Genomic DNA, 17,210 nt, shown 5'->3' on the forward strand with positions numbered 1-17,210 from the left:
AGTGCTGACTTAGAGTCCTAATGCATCTGTGCAATGAAAGAAAAGAAGTGTTCAGATAGCCCATCAAAAAACTGAACTCAGTTTTTTCTGTTCCACAATTTAGAAGCCCTGAATCAAAACCTGACTTTGTGCTGTAACTCATATGTAGATACCATATGATAACAAATATCAGATATTTAGTAAAACTAAGTACAATTTATTTAAAAAGTAAATTTAAACATGATTATCACTGACCAAAATGCTGTACTCACAGTGGACACACAGCAACAAATGAGAAAAGAGTGGGCTGGAAAGGGCGTAGAATGAAAATTTCTTTAAGGCCTACACTTCACAGCAGAGGTGGAGGGCCGCAGTCTTTATGTCAAGTAGTAACTGATTAACCAAACTTGGAGGACTGACTGGAAAGGCTCTGTCACTGTGTTTGACGTATGACCTTGGGATATGTAATAAACCTTTGCCTGTGTATCTGTGACACCTGTGAGCTCACTGTAAACAAATTAGACTGGTAATATAAGATGGGGCCTGAAAAACAATCAGTAAAATATTCAACTGAATTCTAAAATTAATGTAGTAATACCAGGATGAGGATGAGTGATCTCCTCATATTTTTTTAGTGGCAGTCAGTAATTTTGAGTTACAAACATGTAAAATGTTAAAAAATAAATAAATAAATAAAAAGTTTCTAAAAAAGTCACAGACGTCTTTTTCATATCATGCAAAGAAGAATTTGTCAGTGGTTCTAGCCATTTCTTTCTTTGTCAAAGCAAAGCTGCGAGTGACAGCTGTTTCAGCGCTATGAACAGCCTTAGAGCCCAACTCAAGTGGTCGGTCTATAGAGCCATGCTATATATATGTATGTGTGTGTGTGTGTATTTGAGGAAAGTTTAACACAAGGTATATCACATATTACACACGTTTGAAACATCGTTTGAAATTCCACAAACAAATGTAGTCATCTGTGTAACCCAGTCCTTGAAGAGAAAGATTATCTCTTGTCATAGACAATCCACCATGGGCAAAGTTTGACAGGCCTTACAGGGAACATAACACACTGGTCTCCAGCTCAGTTTATCTTATGTCCAATTCAGGCTGAAACTTATGCTGGACAAGAATTATGCTGCCTCCTCACTTGGTGTTTGCTAGTCAAACAACAAAAGTTATTGCATTCTTCTACACAACGAAGAGGGCTCACGTCATCAATTTCCCCAAGTCTAACTAGCTAATGAGAGACTAATAACTCTTTAATAACACATTAGACATGCGCCACCTAAGTAGCCAGTTTAATTTATTGATTACAGCAAATCACCGACACAAGTATCAACATTGGACAGCCATGACAGAGCCCATTATGCTGTCTCTTTAGCATCTGTAAGTCCAAATCCTTGTTTTGGCCGTTTTAAAGCAAAAAGTATTTGCTGGTGTGCGGAAACACACAAGAATCATTGCGGCTCCCAAACCACCCTTAAAACCTTTGATGATGGCTTGACGTTCATAAGGTCAGAATCTGTATATGGGACTAAATGTGTGGTTACACTACATTAGCAGCAGCCTGTCATTGAAGATAAATATGAAATCTGAAACAGAGTCCAAAGATATTTTCAAATCTCTCCTGTGCAGTCATCTGTTCTGCATCCATGTGGTTTCCTGAAAGGATTGCCCCGTCATGCACAAAGATGCATTATTTTGTGCATGTCTGTGCAATAATACAGCCTTCATGTTCTCAGATTCAGGATAGATCAGAGATCATAGAGAAACTGAGGGAGATAGGTTTCCATGGCAATACCGTTTCTTTTTTCCTTGTCCGCTGTTTGACGTCACGTCAGGCTCCCTGGTAAACCTTTAACACAAGGGTGTGTGTGCACAGATGAGAGCAGAAGAGGTACTAATAGAAAAGTAGGTTACACAAGGCTGCAAAGATTCATATTCATACTCTGTGAATGTAGTAGAAGCATGAGTGTCTGACCTGCTTAATAGCACTGCACGTCTTAGATACACGATCTCTCTCACGTTTTAAATGTAGCTAGCACAACAAAATAATTCTCCTTCTTATTTTCTAACACCCTCAAGTCCCTCAAGCTAAAGACCAACATCTTTTTTTCTTTTTATTCATTCTCAGTTTGTACGAGAAGATCGGCTTGGGGGGTGTCTGCTTTTTTAAACTGCTGTTGCTGCAGCTTTAATGCTACACATCAATCACCTCGTGAAGGCTTTTTGGTTTTTTAAACTCAGCCTTACCCTGGTCCAACACTGGTCCCGGTCCAACACTCTGTGTGCAATTCCGCCATCTCGTGGTAACTCGTGACTCTTGTGGCTTGATCAAGCAGCAAAAAACAGCCTCTGAACATGAGATACAACCAATAAAACTTCCTGTAATTCTTAAAGAGTTAATGCAGTTCATTTTTTCAAACAACTTTAAATTAAAGCTCAGTTTGCACTTCAGCTACATGATGATTTTTTAATTCATAATCCACTATGGTGGTAAAGTTATATAAGTACTTATATAATAAAGAAGTAAATAAACACAAGTAATCGTTTAACATATTTAAAAATATTCTTGCATTAAATGTGTTCATTTTTCATATATTCATTAGATTATGGTGTTTATGCTTTTTTTCATTTTTTTTCTTGTATTGTCTAATCTACATACTGTAAATTCTTCCAATTGTTTTACACCAGGTTCTATTCTAGTGTATAAATGTGCTGTCACTGTCTATCATCAGCCTGAGCAGATAAGTGACTTATTTAAAGACAACTTTCAAATATTCCAGCAACAGTAAGTGGCTAAAAGGTCAAGCACTAATGTAATAAAACAACATGCGAAATACATAAAAACTGCATCTCCTGCAAAGCACCATTCATCCACTACTGATCAAGATAAGGTAGAATAAGAAATTATGGAGAATAACATTTTAGGAAGGAGCTCAAATTGGGATCATTTTGCCTGAGCCTGCATAGAGCCTAAATCCATATTAAGGTCCCAGCAGGTCTGCATGAGTGCCAGGTGCATGCTGACAAGGTGTTAACAAAAGTCCATGTGTTTGCTTCAGTGGCTGCTGTGGGATGGAAACTGTGAAGTTATTGGCTGGCCGAGGGTGTCGTGGGCTCTCAGCCACATCGCAGAGACACGACCTCTCAGTAGTGGGCATCTCAGAGGACATGAGGGTGACAGGAGACCGAAAGCAAATATATCTCGTCTGTCTACAGCACAAGCCAGAAGCGATTTTAGCATCGCCTTTAATAAATTACCCTCCCCTATACAGTACATGCCACTTTTTACAGCAAGTTGGCTTATTATGTTTTCATTTCTTATACAGGGTTTTCAGAGTGTGCATATCAAATAAGTTATTTGCAATATTAAACATAGCTATTGCATTTTCAGGCTCTTTCTGGTGTTGTTGTTATGTTACTCAGTATTTCATACGACATAAACTTCCAAAGCTATGGTTCCACTGCAGAAACACACTTAATTGACACATAAATATGAAGCTTCATTGGAAATGACAACTGCACAACTTCAAGGGACATGAGGAATCATACATTGAGTAATAGAGAACCACCTGTCCCAACCATTGTATAATAATTTAGCTCTTTTCACCCAGTTTTCATAGAGTTTCATGGGACGCATCAGGAACCAAATTAGCAAAGAGTTGAAAGTCAAGTCAACTTTATGTATATAGCACTTTTTTTTTTTTTTTTTTTTTGCGCCTGTCCCGTTTGGCTCTTTTGCCATCAGAATTATTGTCTAAAGGCAAAGAAAGATGCCCAACGGATTTACTTTACCAAATGGACCATCCCAGCCTTGCCATAATGGTCCATTTGATTCACCTTTTATTGTTTATTTTATTTTCACTTGCTGAATACGGGACAGACTTGACTGGGGGAAAGAAGGGGAGAAAGAAAGAGGGAAAGAGAAACAGCTGAGAAGAGGGACGGGGGAGAAGGGCAAAAGACAAAAACCAACAGAATGAGCAGAAAAGAAAAAAAAAAGAAAAAGAAAATGCATATATCGATCACCTGGATCACCTGTTGAGAAAGAAAAAAGAAAACAAGCAGAAGAGAACAAGAGTAATAGAATAAACAACATCACAATGATCTATGGGAATATAACAGTAAATACTAAATATTAAACATTATTGTGCAGCACATAAGATCAACAGCGCACAGTGTGCTTTGAGGTAGGAGCCAAAAAGGGTGTAGTTTGTGGGTGTGATCACCCGTGTGTACACCTGTGAGCATGAGCGCGCTTGTTTTTTTAAAAGTTTCCTTCATGTAATGATCTGCTAGAGGGTGTGGGGAACCACTGCCCCATCCTCCAGGGCATGAAGCAGGTATGGAGGAGATCAAAACTCCAGACATCCAGAGGCCCCCAGAACACAAGAGACCATGGAAGACCAACAGAGGGGCAGCCGCGCCACTGTCCCAGAAAGAGCTGAGGAGAGTCCCAGATGAGGGCTCACTCAGCAGCCGCGGAGCAGAAGCCAGGGGGGGTTGCAGTGACGCACCCGTGAGCTCCGCCAGCAGCCAGCTGTGCCTGAGTGACCGAGCCCCAGGCCGAGAGGCCGAGGGCACCCCACCTCCGAAGTGGCCCGAGCGAGCCCCAGGCTCCAGGCCCCGATAAGCGGCCACCAAGGAGTGAGCCGGTGTGTACCTGGACGCCCATCCCCTGGACACAAAGAACCACCAACGCACCGATGTCTGAGGGAGTCCGCTACTGGCAGGGGAAGTGGTGGTGGGGGGAGATAGGCCTCCAAACCTTGGAGGGCCTGAGATGTCCCCAGAGAGGTGGCGTCTGATACCCAACCTGACATATAGACACAGACATACAGGCACACACAGACACAAACATCCATTCCCACCCTCATGCTCTCATATGCACTTACTCCACACTCAACCAACGTGGAGACAGACATAAAGAGACGCTGTACACACGATCACACTCCCCAAGCATACTCTACGAACCGGGTCTAGGTACCCTTGCCCCTGGAGGGGGGAACTGCACCCAGACCCAGGTGGTGTTACCCTTTTCCCTGCGGTGGGGAGAGGCAGACTGCCCCGACTCCGCAGCAGCAGGGAGGCCCCACACTCCAGACCGCAGTCGGACGGCCAACTCCTCCTCCTAGCCCCCCCGCTCCAGCAGGCCGCAGAGAATGGGGTGTATATAGCACATTTAAAAGACATCAAGTGTCGGCCAAAGTGCTGAACAGAGGGATAATATAATCAAATAAAAAAGAATTAAAATAGGTAAGATAAAAAACATTGTAAGACATCCACATATATATAGACGCACAGAGGCAGACTCTTATATACACTTGTTTGTAGAAATACATATGTACATGCACATATGCACATACATATACAAAAGTGTACACATTCACACACAAGCACACATACGTGAACATAACACACGTGTATATGTATACACATGCAAACATCATCCAGTGACATAAAAGACCAGACTAGCTAAAACTGAATAAAAGTGTCAAAGAAATCTGAAAGCCTTTGAAAATAGGTTGGTCTTCAAATTTGATTTGAAGATTTCCAAAGAGGAAGAGAATTTTATAAAAGAGGGAAGATTGTTCCAGAGTCTCGGAGCGGCAGTGGAGAAAGCCCTGTCACCTGGATATTATGTCTCATTTATAACAGTGGTGTCTGCACAAAATAAGTCCTGAATGAGGTGTATGGGGACGGAGGACTGTTATCTCACAAGTTATCCACCTCACATTCCCCACCCAGTGAGCACTGTTTTGTCTAAACTGGTGCTAAACTGTGAACTGATTGCCTTATAGTCATTTGTGAATGTTAAGTCTCAACTCCAGTGTAATTTGACAAATTTCTCTGACCACAAACATTAGTGCTGCATTATTAATTGCATGTCATTTTTGTGCCCAGGCATTTTGCATGAAACAGTGATGGTTCTTATTACCACTGTATCACAGCCTTCTAACAGCAGCTTGCCAACCTTTTAAACAGCCCATTAGGAGTACTGCTGGGAAAAAACATAGTAATCAGTGATACCGCCAGAGTAGCTGTGCTCATTTTTAAAATGAACTTTTTCATTGCTATTCTTATCCCTGTTTAAGACAGCTGGATTTCTCTCCATCTACCCTGTGTTTTCTCTCCCTCCTTGACTTTTTTCATTGTTGCCATACAAGGTAACTCTTGCAGCCAGAAACTGCATTCTTTTCCCAAGATTAGCATGATTCCTCTCAGCTCCTGAGACAAATCACAGCCGTCGACTTGTAAACACCAGAGCTGGAGGAAACAGGCAGCTCGGGGGTCCTTCAGCCAAAATCTTTTAGGACTAAAGCTGTTGTAAGTGCTGTACTCTACAGAAACTACAATAAAACAGGATTATGCACATGATCCAGATGAGTGTACCCCGTTAGCTACAACAGCTAATTCCTGCAAAATCTAAAGAAAATCTCCACCTGAGTCTTCATGATCTTACCCTCAGCTGGACTGTGAAGGACTGGGATGGATTGATACCATTGAGATCTCTGTTTTTATTACAATTGTGAACATTTTAAATGCATCAATTTTCCTTTTTTTTTTCTTTCTTTTTTTTGCCTGTCCCATTTGGTTCTTTAGCCGTCAGAATTGTTGTCTGAAGACCAACAAGGATACCCAATGGATTTACTTTGCCAAATGGATCATCGTGGCATTGCCGTATTGGTCCATTTGATCGACCTTTGTTTTTATTATTTATTATATTTTATTTTCAGATGTTACAGACGGGACAGACATGAGTGAGGGATAGGAAAGGGAGAAAGAAAGAGGAAGGAAAAGAAAAACAGAAGGGGAGAGGGACAGTGAGAAAGGGGGGGGAGAAAAAAAATCTCCTGGATCACCTGTTGAGAGGAGAAGAATAGAAAACAGGCAAAAAAAAAAACCAAAGCAACATACTAAACACAACACCATCGCATTAATCTAGCTAAGTGTAATGCATCAATTTTCCAATACAGTTATCCTTGCCTTCTGTGTTGTTGATTGTGTCGTTGATGTTTTGTGTTTATGAAATCGCCACTTTCATATTTTACAGCCAATTACATGCGTCAAGAAGGGAACATACATTCAGTTCTTGATGACGTTGTCATCTGCATATCCTTTTTTCTCTGCATTTTGTAAATAAATGCACACAGTTATTATAAACGCATTCTGCAGTTTTCTGGGTCTGTCTAGATCTAGATGTCTTATTTCTAAAAGCATTAATTTATTTATTTCTTCGCAGTTTTTTATTTTAATGTATTAATTTATTCACTGTTCTTATGTATTTATTTATTATTTTTTGTTTTATTCTTGTGCTATTGCTGCATTTTCAAGCATTTTAATGCAATTGTATGACCGATAAAAGTTTACTGGGTGGTTATTCATACACATTGTTTTGGATGTAAATAGCAGGTCTGTCTTATCCACCCATATAATTTATAGTTATACATAATAACAAAAGCTTTCTGAATCATAAAAATCAGCAGTGAAATCATTCCCTGCTCCATTACAGAGAATGATTTCTGTGCAAATCACTTCTCTGACACACTATAGCTATTCTCTCTTTATAGAGCTGTGTAGAGGACACGCTACTGGAACTGAAATAGAAACGGCGCCTTCACTAATAATTAAACATAAACGCTTTCTGAAAGTTTGTTGTAATGATGCAAATGGAGAAACAGACAGACCCAGACTGCTGCTCCCCACACGATCCATAAGAGGGTGCACTTTCTCTCTCTGTCCCTCTATCTCTCTATCTCTCTCTCGCTGTCCTATCCAGTCAGGACATGAAGGGTCACCATAAACAAAGAGGCTTTAGAGGTGAATAACCCCAGCTAGGAGAACATGCTGGCTGGGCTCCCTTTGTGTTGCTGCGGTCATAGTGTTGTTCCAGCGAGCGTCAGCACTAACAGCAGCTGGTGTGCTTCAAGCTCTTACTGGCAAATCCTACTGAGTCATCAGCAGGCTGTTCCTCTTTGTCCACAGGTTTAGGTGAGCCCTGTGACCTCCTTGTTGGAGTCCTGTCTGCTGGGTGTCACACTGCAGCACCACCTGCACTGACATTAGGACACAGCAGGGTGGGATACAGGCATCCTTTAAAACACCTGTTGTTCTAACTCGAGCAAGATGTGACCGTGTGCTTACATTATTACCTTCCTTATGTACTGTTTTCTTCTGTCCATGCTGTGATGCCTGTAAGCTGCTCTTTTACTAACATTTAGCCAAACTTAGCCGAGTTAACCCTTTAACATTTAAACAAACTACATACATGGCAACATTTATTTCATTTGATGCGATGAAAATAGGAAGCATGAAATAATGACTGAACACATATTTGCACCAAGACATTAAAGAGTATTGTTCCTGTCAAGTTGAACTCTTCGAATAGTTTACACCAGGGGTGTCGGACTCCAGGCCTCGAGGGCCAGTGTCCTGCAGGTTTTAGATATCACTCTGGGTCAACACACCTGAATAAAATGATTAGCTCATTCCCAGGCCTCTGGAGAACTTCAAGACATGTTGAGGAGGTCATTTAGCCATTTATAATATTAGTGATGTGCGGATTGATACTGAAATATTGATTCCTCCCATACCAGTCATTTATGCTCTAGAATCGATTCTCATATTAAAATATCGATATTTGAGTAATTTAGGGTAAATTTGTAGTTTATAGAGTGGAAAGAAACTATATCATTCGGATTGTCTACATTGGAAGGAACTACTTCCTCTTCCGCCTTTAATAGTCATGTGTGAAATACGGCTGTATAAATGTGTCGCAGCCCCTGGCGTGCACACTCACAACAGTGGCTGAGCGTAAACGGAGTCATGTGTGGACGTATTTTACCGATACATGTGGCAAGAAAGTGAGGTGTTGTGGCAACACCACTAACCTTGTCAAACACCTCAGAGCAAATCATATCACAGAATATGACGAGCGTATGTTGAGGCGAACTGAAGAGGAGAGGGACAGGTGCTGCTAGGGCGAGACAGACGTCTCTCACGGGGAGATACAGTAAACATACAGTAAAAAAAAAGTTTTTGTACAAAGTATTGGTATCGGATCAGTATCGCTGATACCACCCTGAATTTTACTTGGTTTCAGATCGGAAAGGAAATCAGTGGTATCGCACATCACTATGTAATATATCTCAACTCCTAGGTTACTTTTTAAAATTCCCAGCTGCAGGAAATATCCCCACATTCAGTCAACAGCATCTCCATAAATCCACGGATTCCTTAATGATGACTGATTGAGAAATAAAATAAGTCTCTGTTCCAATCAACACGTTAAAAAAGGTGGGGAAAAATGTAAATAAACACTTTCTAACACTGAGTCACGACACTGATGTTATTGAATCTTTGTTAATACTTCTCTGCATCTCTTCAATAGCTGTTCTGTTATGTTTATGAGAATATTAGAGCAGCCGTATTGGTTACTATAAGCATTTCCTCTTCTTTTAGCTGCTCTGTTCAGCGGTCGCCAGATCTGCCTCCATCTCGCCCAGTGCTTAACATCCTTTTCTGTCACACCAACCCTCTCCACGTCTTCCTTCATGACATTCATGAATCCTCTCTGACATCTTCCTCTTTTCCTCCTGCCTGGCAACTCAATATTTTATATCTTTTGTCCAATATGCCCACTATCCTTCTGTACATGTTCCCAACCATCTGTTCAGCCTGAGCTGGTCACTCCCAGAGAAAACCTCAGCATATTCAACTCTGACAGCCTAACGCCTCCAGTGCCACCATCTCCAAACTATACATTATAGAAAGTCTCATTTTCATCTTGTTGCTGTCCTTCTTTCACAAGTCACCCCGACACCCATCCCCACCCACTCCATCCTGCTTATACCTATTCTCAGTGAATTTAATATAAACAATATTCATAAAATTGTTCAAATTCATTTGGTAATGATGTCATTAATCTGTATTGCTTGAGAAAAAGCTTAGATCAGGTCGTGGATGCAGTAAAGAGAGCGTTACGAGTAAAAGAAGAATTAGAGGAATTTTAAAGTTTAATAAATCATGCTCTCTTTCATCAGGACAGAGGAGGGTTTGAAAATCATTTTACACTTTCCAGCACTCATGAGCATGAAGGGATACACATACTGAGCACAATTCTTTTTTATTAAATGTGCAAAGAACATGAGATAGACTGAAAACATGTGATAGACTGTTTAAATGTCATGGACACGGCGGAAAGACCCCACATTGGGACTCATGGCAGCCCACTCATTGAAGCGGCGGTACTCTCCTCTTTCCAGGAGATACTGGCGTCCACGATAGTTGGGAAGCTCGTAGAAGACCCAGGCGCCATCCTGCACTTGGGCAGAGTGAACCTCGCGGTGGTGCCAGCGGTCGGGCAGGTTGTTCTCATCTTCAGTGCAGTCCAACATCTGACCGCTGAAGTCAGGACGCTCATAAACACGGACCCTGAATGCACCAGAGGTCTGTAATGCAAACATCAGTTCAGTCTGAGTGGTAATACCATTTGTGTTTTACAACAGTGCTAACTGGCATCTACAGCCATGTGAATGCAGTATGCATTAAAAAAAATCTATTTGAAAAAGACACTACCAAATATCCGACATTGATCTTGGAATATAAATCATTTATCATTTCTAAGCTCTTCAGTCTAATTTGTCATAAAACTGATTAAAACCTGAACCTAAGTGAAGACTAACTGGGGTTTTCATTGTCAATAAATGTAACATCTGGAATAGACAGTTAAACTATCACACTAATGACATGAGGTGAAAAGTTACTAAAGACTGATTAGTTCCACTCACGTTCCGTATGATCCGACATGACCTGATGCTGTCATTGTAGCCCATCCAGCTCTGATAATGTGGATACTCCCCCCTGGTCAGTATGTACTGGTAGCCCATGTAGTTAGGCCTCTCATAGAGTACCCAGGACCCACTCTCCACGCGGATAGAGTTGCAGTGACTGAAATGGGCGTTCAGCTCTGGACAGTCACTGCTGCACTCATAATAGCGACCTTGGAAGTTTCTGTCTTCATAAAATACGATCTGTGAATGGATATGCATATTCACACTTCATGCTCGAGGTGCTGCTGCAGTTGAATCTTTAAATCAGATAATGTTCGTCCTCCTACCTTTCCCACACGGTCCATGTTTGGCCCTCACACCAATTTTTGAGCACCGTTTCTTTATCCCACTTTTTACATAGACATTATTGCCTACAGCCTTGGTCCAGATTTATATATGCAGTGTATGTGGGCACACTGAAATGCACTGCCAGGGGCATCATTGTTATTTTAATAGCCTCAGCATTTATATCAGCACAATGGCTGATGCTGCATTTGTTTTAGCTTTATACAGTGTTTACAGTGGCTGACCTTTTGATCTGTCAAAGCCCGATTCCAGAAACGATTTATTGATCCAATTAAAGTGTCTGCTGCAAAGCTGCTGCAGCTGCACCTGATGCTGTAAAGTTGGCTTGTGGCCACATAGCAACATGATACTGGCTTTAACTAGGCTTGAGTGGAGGGGACAGGTGATGCTCCACCCTCCATCAGCAACCCCACCTTGGTACAAAGTCAGCTGACAGCTATCACATGAGCTCTGCCAGACGTGGTGTACAGCTACATGTAGAATTAGGAGCAATACAACGTTTGAGAGAATATATATTTTCATTTCCTCTAACTTGTGGTGAAAAGATTGAGATCATGCGATCTCCCCTTAATGTATTCACAAGAAGAGACAAGTGCAATGACACATTCAAATTAAAACAATATATTTGATTAACAGGTCACATTTTAAGCCTGTATGATTCTTCTGATGGAGCCTACAACTGCTTTCAGAGCTCCCCACTCTGAGCAGTGGTGGTACTCCCCTTTCTCCAGCAGGTACTGACGGCCGCTGAAGTTGGGGTGTTCAAAGAACACCCAGGTCCCCTCTAGAACCTTGCAGGACTGGACTTCTTGCCGGAGCCATTTGTCCTGGACTGACTTTATGCTTTCTGTCAGCTCCAGAGATTGGCCAATAAAGTTAAGTCGTTCATACAGCATCAGCTTGTAGGGCCCTTTGGGCTGAAAGTAAAGAAATGTGGTCAGTTTGACGTGTGACGTGTTTTTCTACTGATCACTTCTAGGCAGAGACTTACATTTCTGATGATCCTGCAGGATCTTACACAGTCATTGAATCCCATCCAGGAGCCATAGTTATTGTACTCTCCTGGACCAATGACATATTGGTAGCCGGTGAAGTTGTTGCGCTCGTACAGAACCCACCAGCCACCTTCTACTTTCACTGAATTGCATCGGCGGATGTAACCATGCAGGTTTGCTGAGTCCCCTTTGCAGTCATAGGACTTTCCTTTGAAGTCCTGATCTTCAAAAAACACAATCTAGAAAGAGCAGAATTATACAGAATTTTACTCGTATCGAATTCAATCTGAATCTGTGTTAACTAAAATATCTACAGCACTAAATTTAGAGCCCAATTAGATCGTCTATGAATGCTGTAAATTCTCACCTTCTCCATCTGTCGAGCCTAAAATACTACACTAAGTTACCAATGTAGTACTCTTTATACATGGCCGAGACAATGCTACCAAATGCATGGTTAGCAGTGCCTGTAACCATTATTACAATTCAAATATCCGTCTAGAGTCTGCCTATTGTTCTTACTCACTGAATTGCTTTTCCGAACACAATGATTGTTTAGCAGTGCCAAGAATCTAAACCTGCTTGGTCTAAACAGATTTGAAGCACAGCTATAAATGTGTGTGTGCAGTTTTATGTAAAGCTTTTGTTAAGCTGTTGATTATGAAAGTTTGAGTTCAAATAAAATCTATGATCCTTTTTTTAACCTTTTTTGTTTTGTATTATTATCTACATGCAATCATGGAAACAAGTAGTGTATGTGTATCCTTGAATGATGAAACATTAACTGAACTGGTGTACAGAGGTCCCTCATTTATCGTGGGAGTTACGTTCTAAAAATAGCCCACGAGAAGTGAAATCGCCGAAGTAGCGAACTTTATTTTTTACAATTATTATAGATGTTTTAAGGCTGTAAAACCCCTCACTACACACTTTATACACGTTTCTCAGAGAGGCATGAACATTTTCACACTTTTCTCTCTTGTTTAAACACAAAGTTCAAACCTTGCAGAAAAATAAGTCCAGTATTATATACGAACCAAGGCTCCCGCAGGTGACGTTGTTTCGTTGACATTGTTGTGTTTGTTAGGGAGAAAACTTACAAACATACAGTACAGCACATTCAAATATACAGATTTATGTATATTTGAATACGAGGCCGCGAAAAGGTGAACCACGTTATAGCGAGGGACCACTGGACTCACAAATCATATCTTTTAGGAAAAATTCCCAATATCAAAAAAAAAAAAGAAAAAACATATAAAAGTAGAGTATTTTGAGTCAAGTTCCCAATCAGGGAATTTGCTAAAACCAACACTAACAAATATGAGAACATTACAGCAATGTTTTAGTAAGTTCATAACCTTACAAGATCATTATAACCTGTTCACATCCACCAATGACCAGCCAGCAGCTTAGGGTGTGTCTTTGAAATAGAAATAGCTTCAAATCAACTCTCTTAGATGGAGTTCTTCCCTTTATACTACAGGTGTACTATCCATTATTCTATTCCAAATATGTAAGAAGACAAAATGTAACTTAACCCAGAATAGGTCACTTGCAATGTGATGGTTAAGTTATGTGATGGAAGTTAAGAAATTCAATTATGATGCATTTTATCAATGTAAAAACAATCATTTTAAGTTTAGCCCTATTCATGTTATAGGTTCTATATTGGTACAGTGACTATTGATTTTTGATTTTACAGTTGAAAATGGTCATCTGAAAATGCATTTTTCTGTTATTTTCGTCATAAACCTAAATACTGCAGGATGCCTAAAAATGAAGCTTATGTTATACTCAGTTAATTTGTTTAGTAAAGTTCCGTAACCACAGAGTGATATAGTGTGTACCAAAGAGTGTAATAAACACAGTGTATCAGTGCTTATGCAAAAAAGTGTACATACACTTTTCTAAAATGATCATATGAAAATAAACACTATATCATCGTTTTATATCTTATTTTACATATTTGTACTGAGCCATAGAGTGGAAATGTAAAAACTACAACTTTGCAAGAGGGTCTTTATCTTTGTGCAGCCATTATTTCACTCAGCAACATGCATTATTTGAAAATGTTTAACTTTTATGGGTTTGTAAAAGAACTTTCATCTTCCTGTTGTTAAATTTACTTGTTTTTTCTCATCTGATTATGCATATATATAACTAGACCTCTGGGTTGACTTAAGCAACTTCAAAAAAGGTTTAAAGAAGATGAAGGAGAGACTAAAAGCAGCTGACATAACAGGTAATGTAATAAGAAGCAACAGAGGCTGCATTGTTATGAGTAAGAAGTGTATTTATTTATTTAAGTATAGCACTTGGAGTGCTGGAAAGAAGTACAGGGTATAGGAGGGAAAAACAGTGTTGGAGGGAGGAACTTCCGGATCTTCTTCAAGAGTTCTAGAACTTATTTAAAGGTTACAAGACTTCCATGGTATCAAGACTCTGTTGGTTGTCTTATCAGCAAGACAACCAACAATAACCAAGCAATGTTCTAGAATACAGAGTCCTGCAGCTTGATCCGTCTGTCAGATTAAGAACATTGTTGGCTTGGATAATTTTTTCACAAGCTGCAGAACCCTACTTTGGTGCTGCTGCTCTAGAGTTCTGTGACCATTCGGAAGGATCCTGCAGCAGGGGAGTTGGCGCCCCAGTCTGTATAGTTGGGGTACTCTCCACGTTCCAGGAAATACTGGTGTCCATGGTAGTCTGGTTGCTCATACAGGACCCATGCACCATCCATCACTACGCAGGAGCGCAATTCCCGAAACTTGAAGGTCTCATAAACTGATGGGCAGTCTTCGACACACTCAGCTGCCTGGCCTCCAAAATCCTGCTTGTTGTAGAATCTGATCTTCCAGGATTTTCCATAGACCTGTAGCAAGTCAAATCTCACAAAATCAGGTTGGTGTTTTGCATTAAATAATAATACTTTGAACTCAAAACTACACATGGGTTTCTTGGCTGTTTTCCCACTTTCCTTAAATAATTGATGTGCATTGGCACGGGCATAAAGCACCCAGCTGCCAAATCATGAGCCTTTTATCTCTCCTTTTTGTCTGTTGGTCTTTGACTGATTACTGCTTGGTTGGTGCACTCTGTGGTATTTTGCTGCAGCCAAGCACTCCTCTACAACTTGTTAGAATAGGCCTATTGAACCTTGGAGAAACTGGGTCACATCATGATATTGTCAGAGCTGTTACATTAAAAAGGAAAATCAATTCTAAAGAATGAATGTTAGTGTCTACCGCCTTACGTTTTTAATTGAACGACATGACTTGATGCTATCGTTGAATCCCATCCAATGCTGGTGATCGGGGTATTCACCCGGGCTCAGGATGTACTGGGAGCCTGTGTAGTTGGGATGCTCATACAGCACCCAGCACCCACTATCCACCTTAATGGAATTGCAGCAACTAAAATATGAGGTCAGGTCAGGACTGTCAGTACTGCACTCATGACTACAGCCTTGGAAGTTCTTGTCTTCAAAGAACGCAATCTGGATAGATGAATATACAAAAATTACTCAGTATTTTACAACATTAGAATACTTTGACTTCTTATGCAAATAAGACAGACGATAGTTTGCACTCTATTCACTCAAACAGCATTTGTTCCTTACCTTCACCATTGTTACTGATATTGCTTGCCTGCCATCCAGCTGCAGCTGTGTTGTGGCTTATATTGAAAAGTAGAATGTGCAGACGAGGGAAAGCTATTGTCATCTAAATTACCTTGATTTGCATATCAGCAAAATGGTTTGGTCAAGTTTGATTTCCCTTTGTCTACATGTGATAGCCTCATATCAAAGAAGTGCCAAATGTGACATGTAAAAGTACTACTACTTGATGATAAATGTGTTGTTTTTTTTTCCACTGAATTCTTAGTCTTGGTCAGCACTCTCTTTTTGTACACCTGAAAATCATTTGGTTATTTATCCACATTTACAGTTTGTTTTTTGCAGGATGAGATAACTAATGCATTTTATCATGACGGCAAGAAGAAGCAAGGCAGTTATTTAGTTTTGGATGACTGTTGGCTGTATTTAACACTGAAAATAGGATCTCTTGCTGCTTTTGTCACTAATTTATATCCATATTTGTCTTGTTCTTGTCAGTGATTCATGTATTTTGCACGCTAATCTAAAGATGTTTTCACCTGTAAACAAGTGCGCTCCCACAGACTGCCAAATTAAAGTTTAAATATCTTCTATAATATGACTTGTATAAACAGTGGTACTATTGGACATAATATCCATTAAATTTTCTGTTATTTTCTTTGATGAGCGATCAAAAAGGTTGGTAATTACAGGTCACTGTTGGCTTAGGATGCTCCATGATGGGCATGGTTTCTGATTATAGTACATATTAAATAGAGTTAAACTTAATTTGGTTTTCATTTTAGTTACATTTAATTCAGTAGTCTGAGGATCTTGTGTATGTTTAAATACATACAAAAGTTACATAAAAATGCTAAACAGTCATTAAACTAGTTAAAAATGATTAAATACACACTAAACACTCTACGTTAAAGCCATCATTACTGCCAGCGATACACTTAATTGTAAATTCTTTTGGTGTATTGTATACATTATACACTGAAAAACGTTTTACTCAAAGCAAATGCAGAAATTCGCTGACTTCTTTAATTTTAAAGTATTGGCATTTTCAGTTTGTTTTCCTTTTCTCCAAAACATAGGCAGAGGATGACTCACAGATTCTCATGGAGACACAGCTGGGAAAAAGCCAGAGAAAAACAAAATATTAGATCTTTGGTTGGTATTCTCAAAATCAAATGCATCTGCAGTGGGGGAAATCAATATTTCCCCCACTGCAGATAGATAGAAAGATTGACTTGATAGACTTGATTTTGCCACCATATAGTTGCCCCTTGCTGACCATTAGAAAGAATGCAGCTTGTATGCACTTCATCACAGGACCTGCAAAACTAATGGGGGAGGGGTGTCTGTGTTTTGTTTTTGTTTTTTTCTTTAAACAGACGTGTTGCATTTCATGGCATTATGATTGCAAATACAAATTTTTGCAGATGCAGTAAAGTAAACCTATGGTTGTTTGAAAATGATGATAGTGAA

The 17,210-nt window shown here is 40.0% G+C and overlaps 3 protein-coding genes across 3 annotated transcripts; all 3 read right to left on the bottom strand.

The window, feature by feature from the left end:
* Positions 1–9,952: 9,952 nt before the first annotated feature.
* Positions 9,953–11,294, bottom strand: LOC120718278 (gamma-crystallin M2-like). Its single transcript, XM_040006748.1, has 2 exons — positions 10,776–11,294; positions 9,953–10,436 (listed from the first exon to the last, which is right to left on the bottom strand). Exons 1-2 carry the CDS (start codon positions 11,034–11,036, stop codon positions 10,164–10,166), a joined length of 534 nt encoding a protein of 177 aa, XP_039862682.1. The 5' UTR covers positions 11,037–11,294; the 3' UTR covers positions 9,953–10,163.
* Positions 11,295–11,767: 473 nt separating this feature from the next.
* Positions 11,768–12,494, bottom strand: LOC120718309 (gamma-crystallin S-1-like). Its single transcript, XM_040006793.1, has 3 exons — positions 12,486–12,494; positions 12,115–12,357; positions 11,768–12,040 (listed from the first exon to the last, which is right to left on the bottom strand). The coding sequence occupies exons 1-3, from the start codon at positions 12,492–12,494 to the stop codon at positions 11,768–11,770; spliced, it is 525 nt and encodes a 174-aa protein (XP_039862727.1).
* A 1,931-nt stretch (positions 12,495–14,425) lies between these two features.
* On the bottom strand, positions 14,426–16,464 carry LOC120718311 (gamma-crystallin M2-like). Its single transcript, XM_040006794.1, has 3 exons — positions 16,428–16,464; positions 15,375–15,643; positions 14,426–14,993 (listed from the first exon to the last, which is right to left on the bottom strand). The coding sequence occupies exons 1-3, from the start codon at positions 16,462–16,464 to the stop codon at positions 14,718–14,720; spliced, it is 582 nt and encodes a 193-aa protein (XP_039862728.1). The 3' UTR covers positions 14,426–14,717.
* Between the last annotated feature and the right edge of the window lie 746 nt (positions 16,465–17,210).

The sequence above is a fragment of the Simochromis diagramma genome, unplaced genomic scaffold (genome assembly GCF_900408965.1).
Source record: "Simochromis diagramma unplaced genomic scaffold, fSimDia1.1 OVJJ01000514.1, whole genome shotgun sequence".
In the NCBI taxonomy this organism is placed as follows: Eukaryota; Metazoa; Chordata; class Actinopteri; order Cichliformes; family Cichlidae; genus Simochromis; species Simochromis diagramma.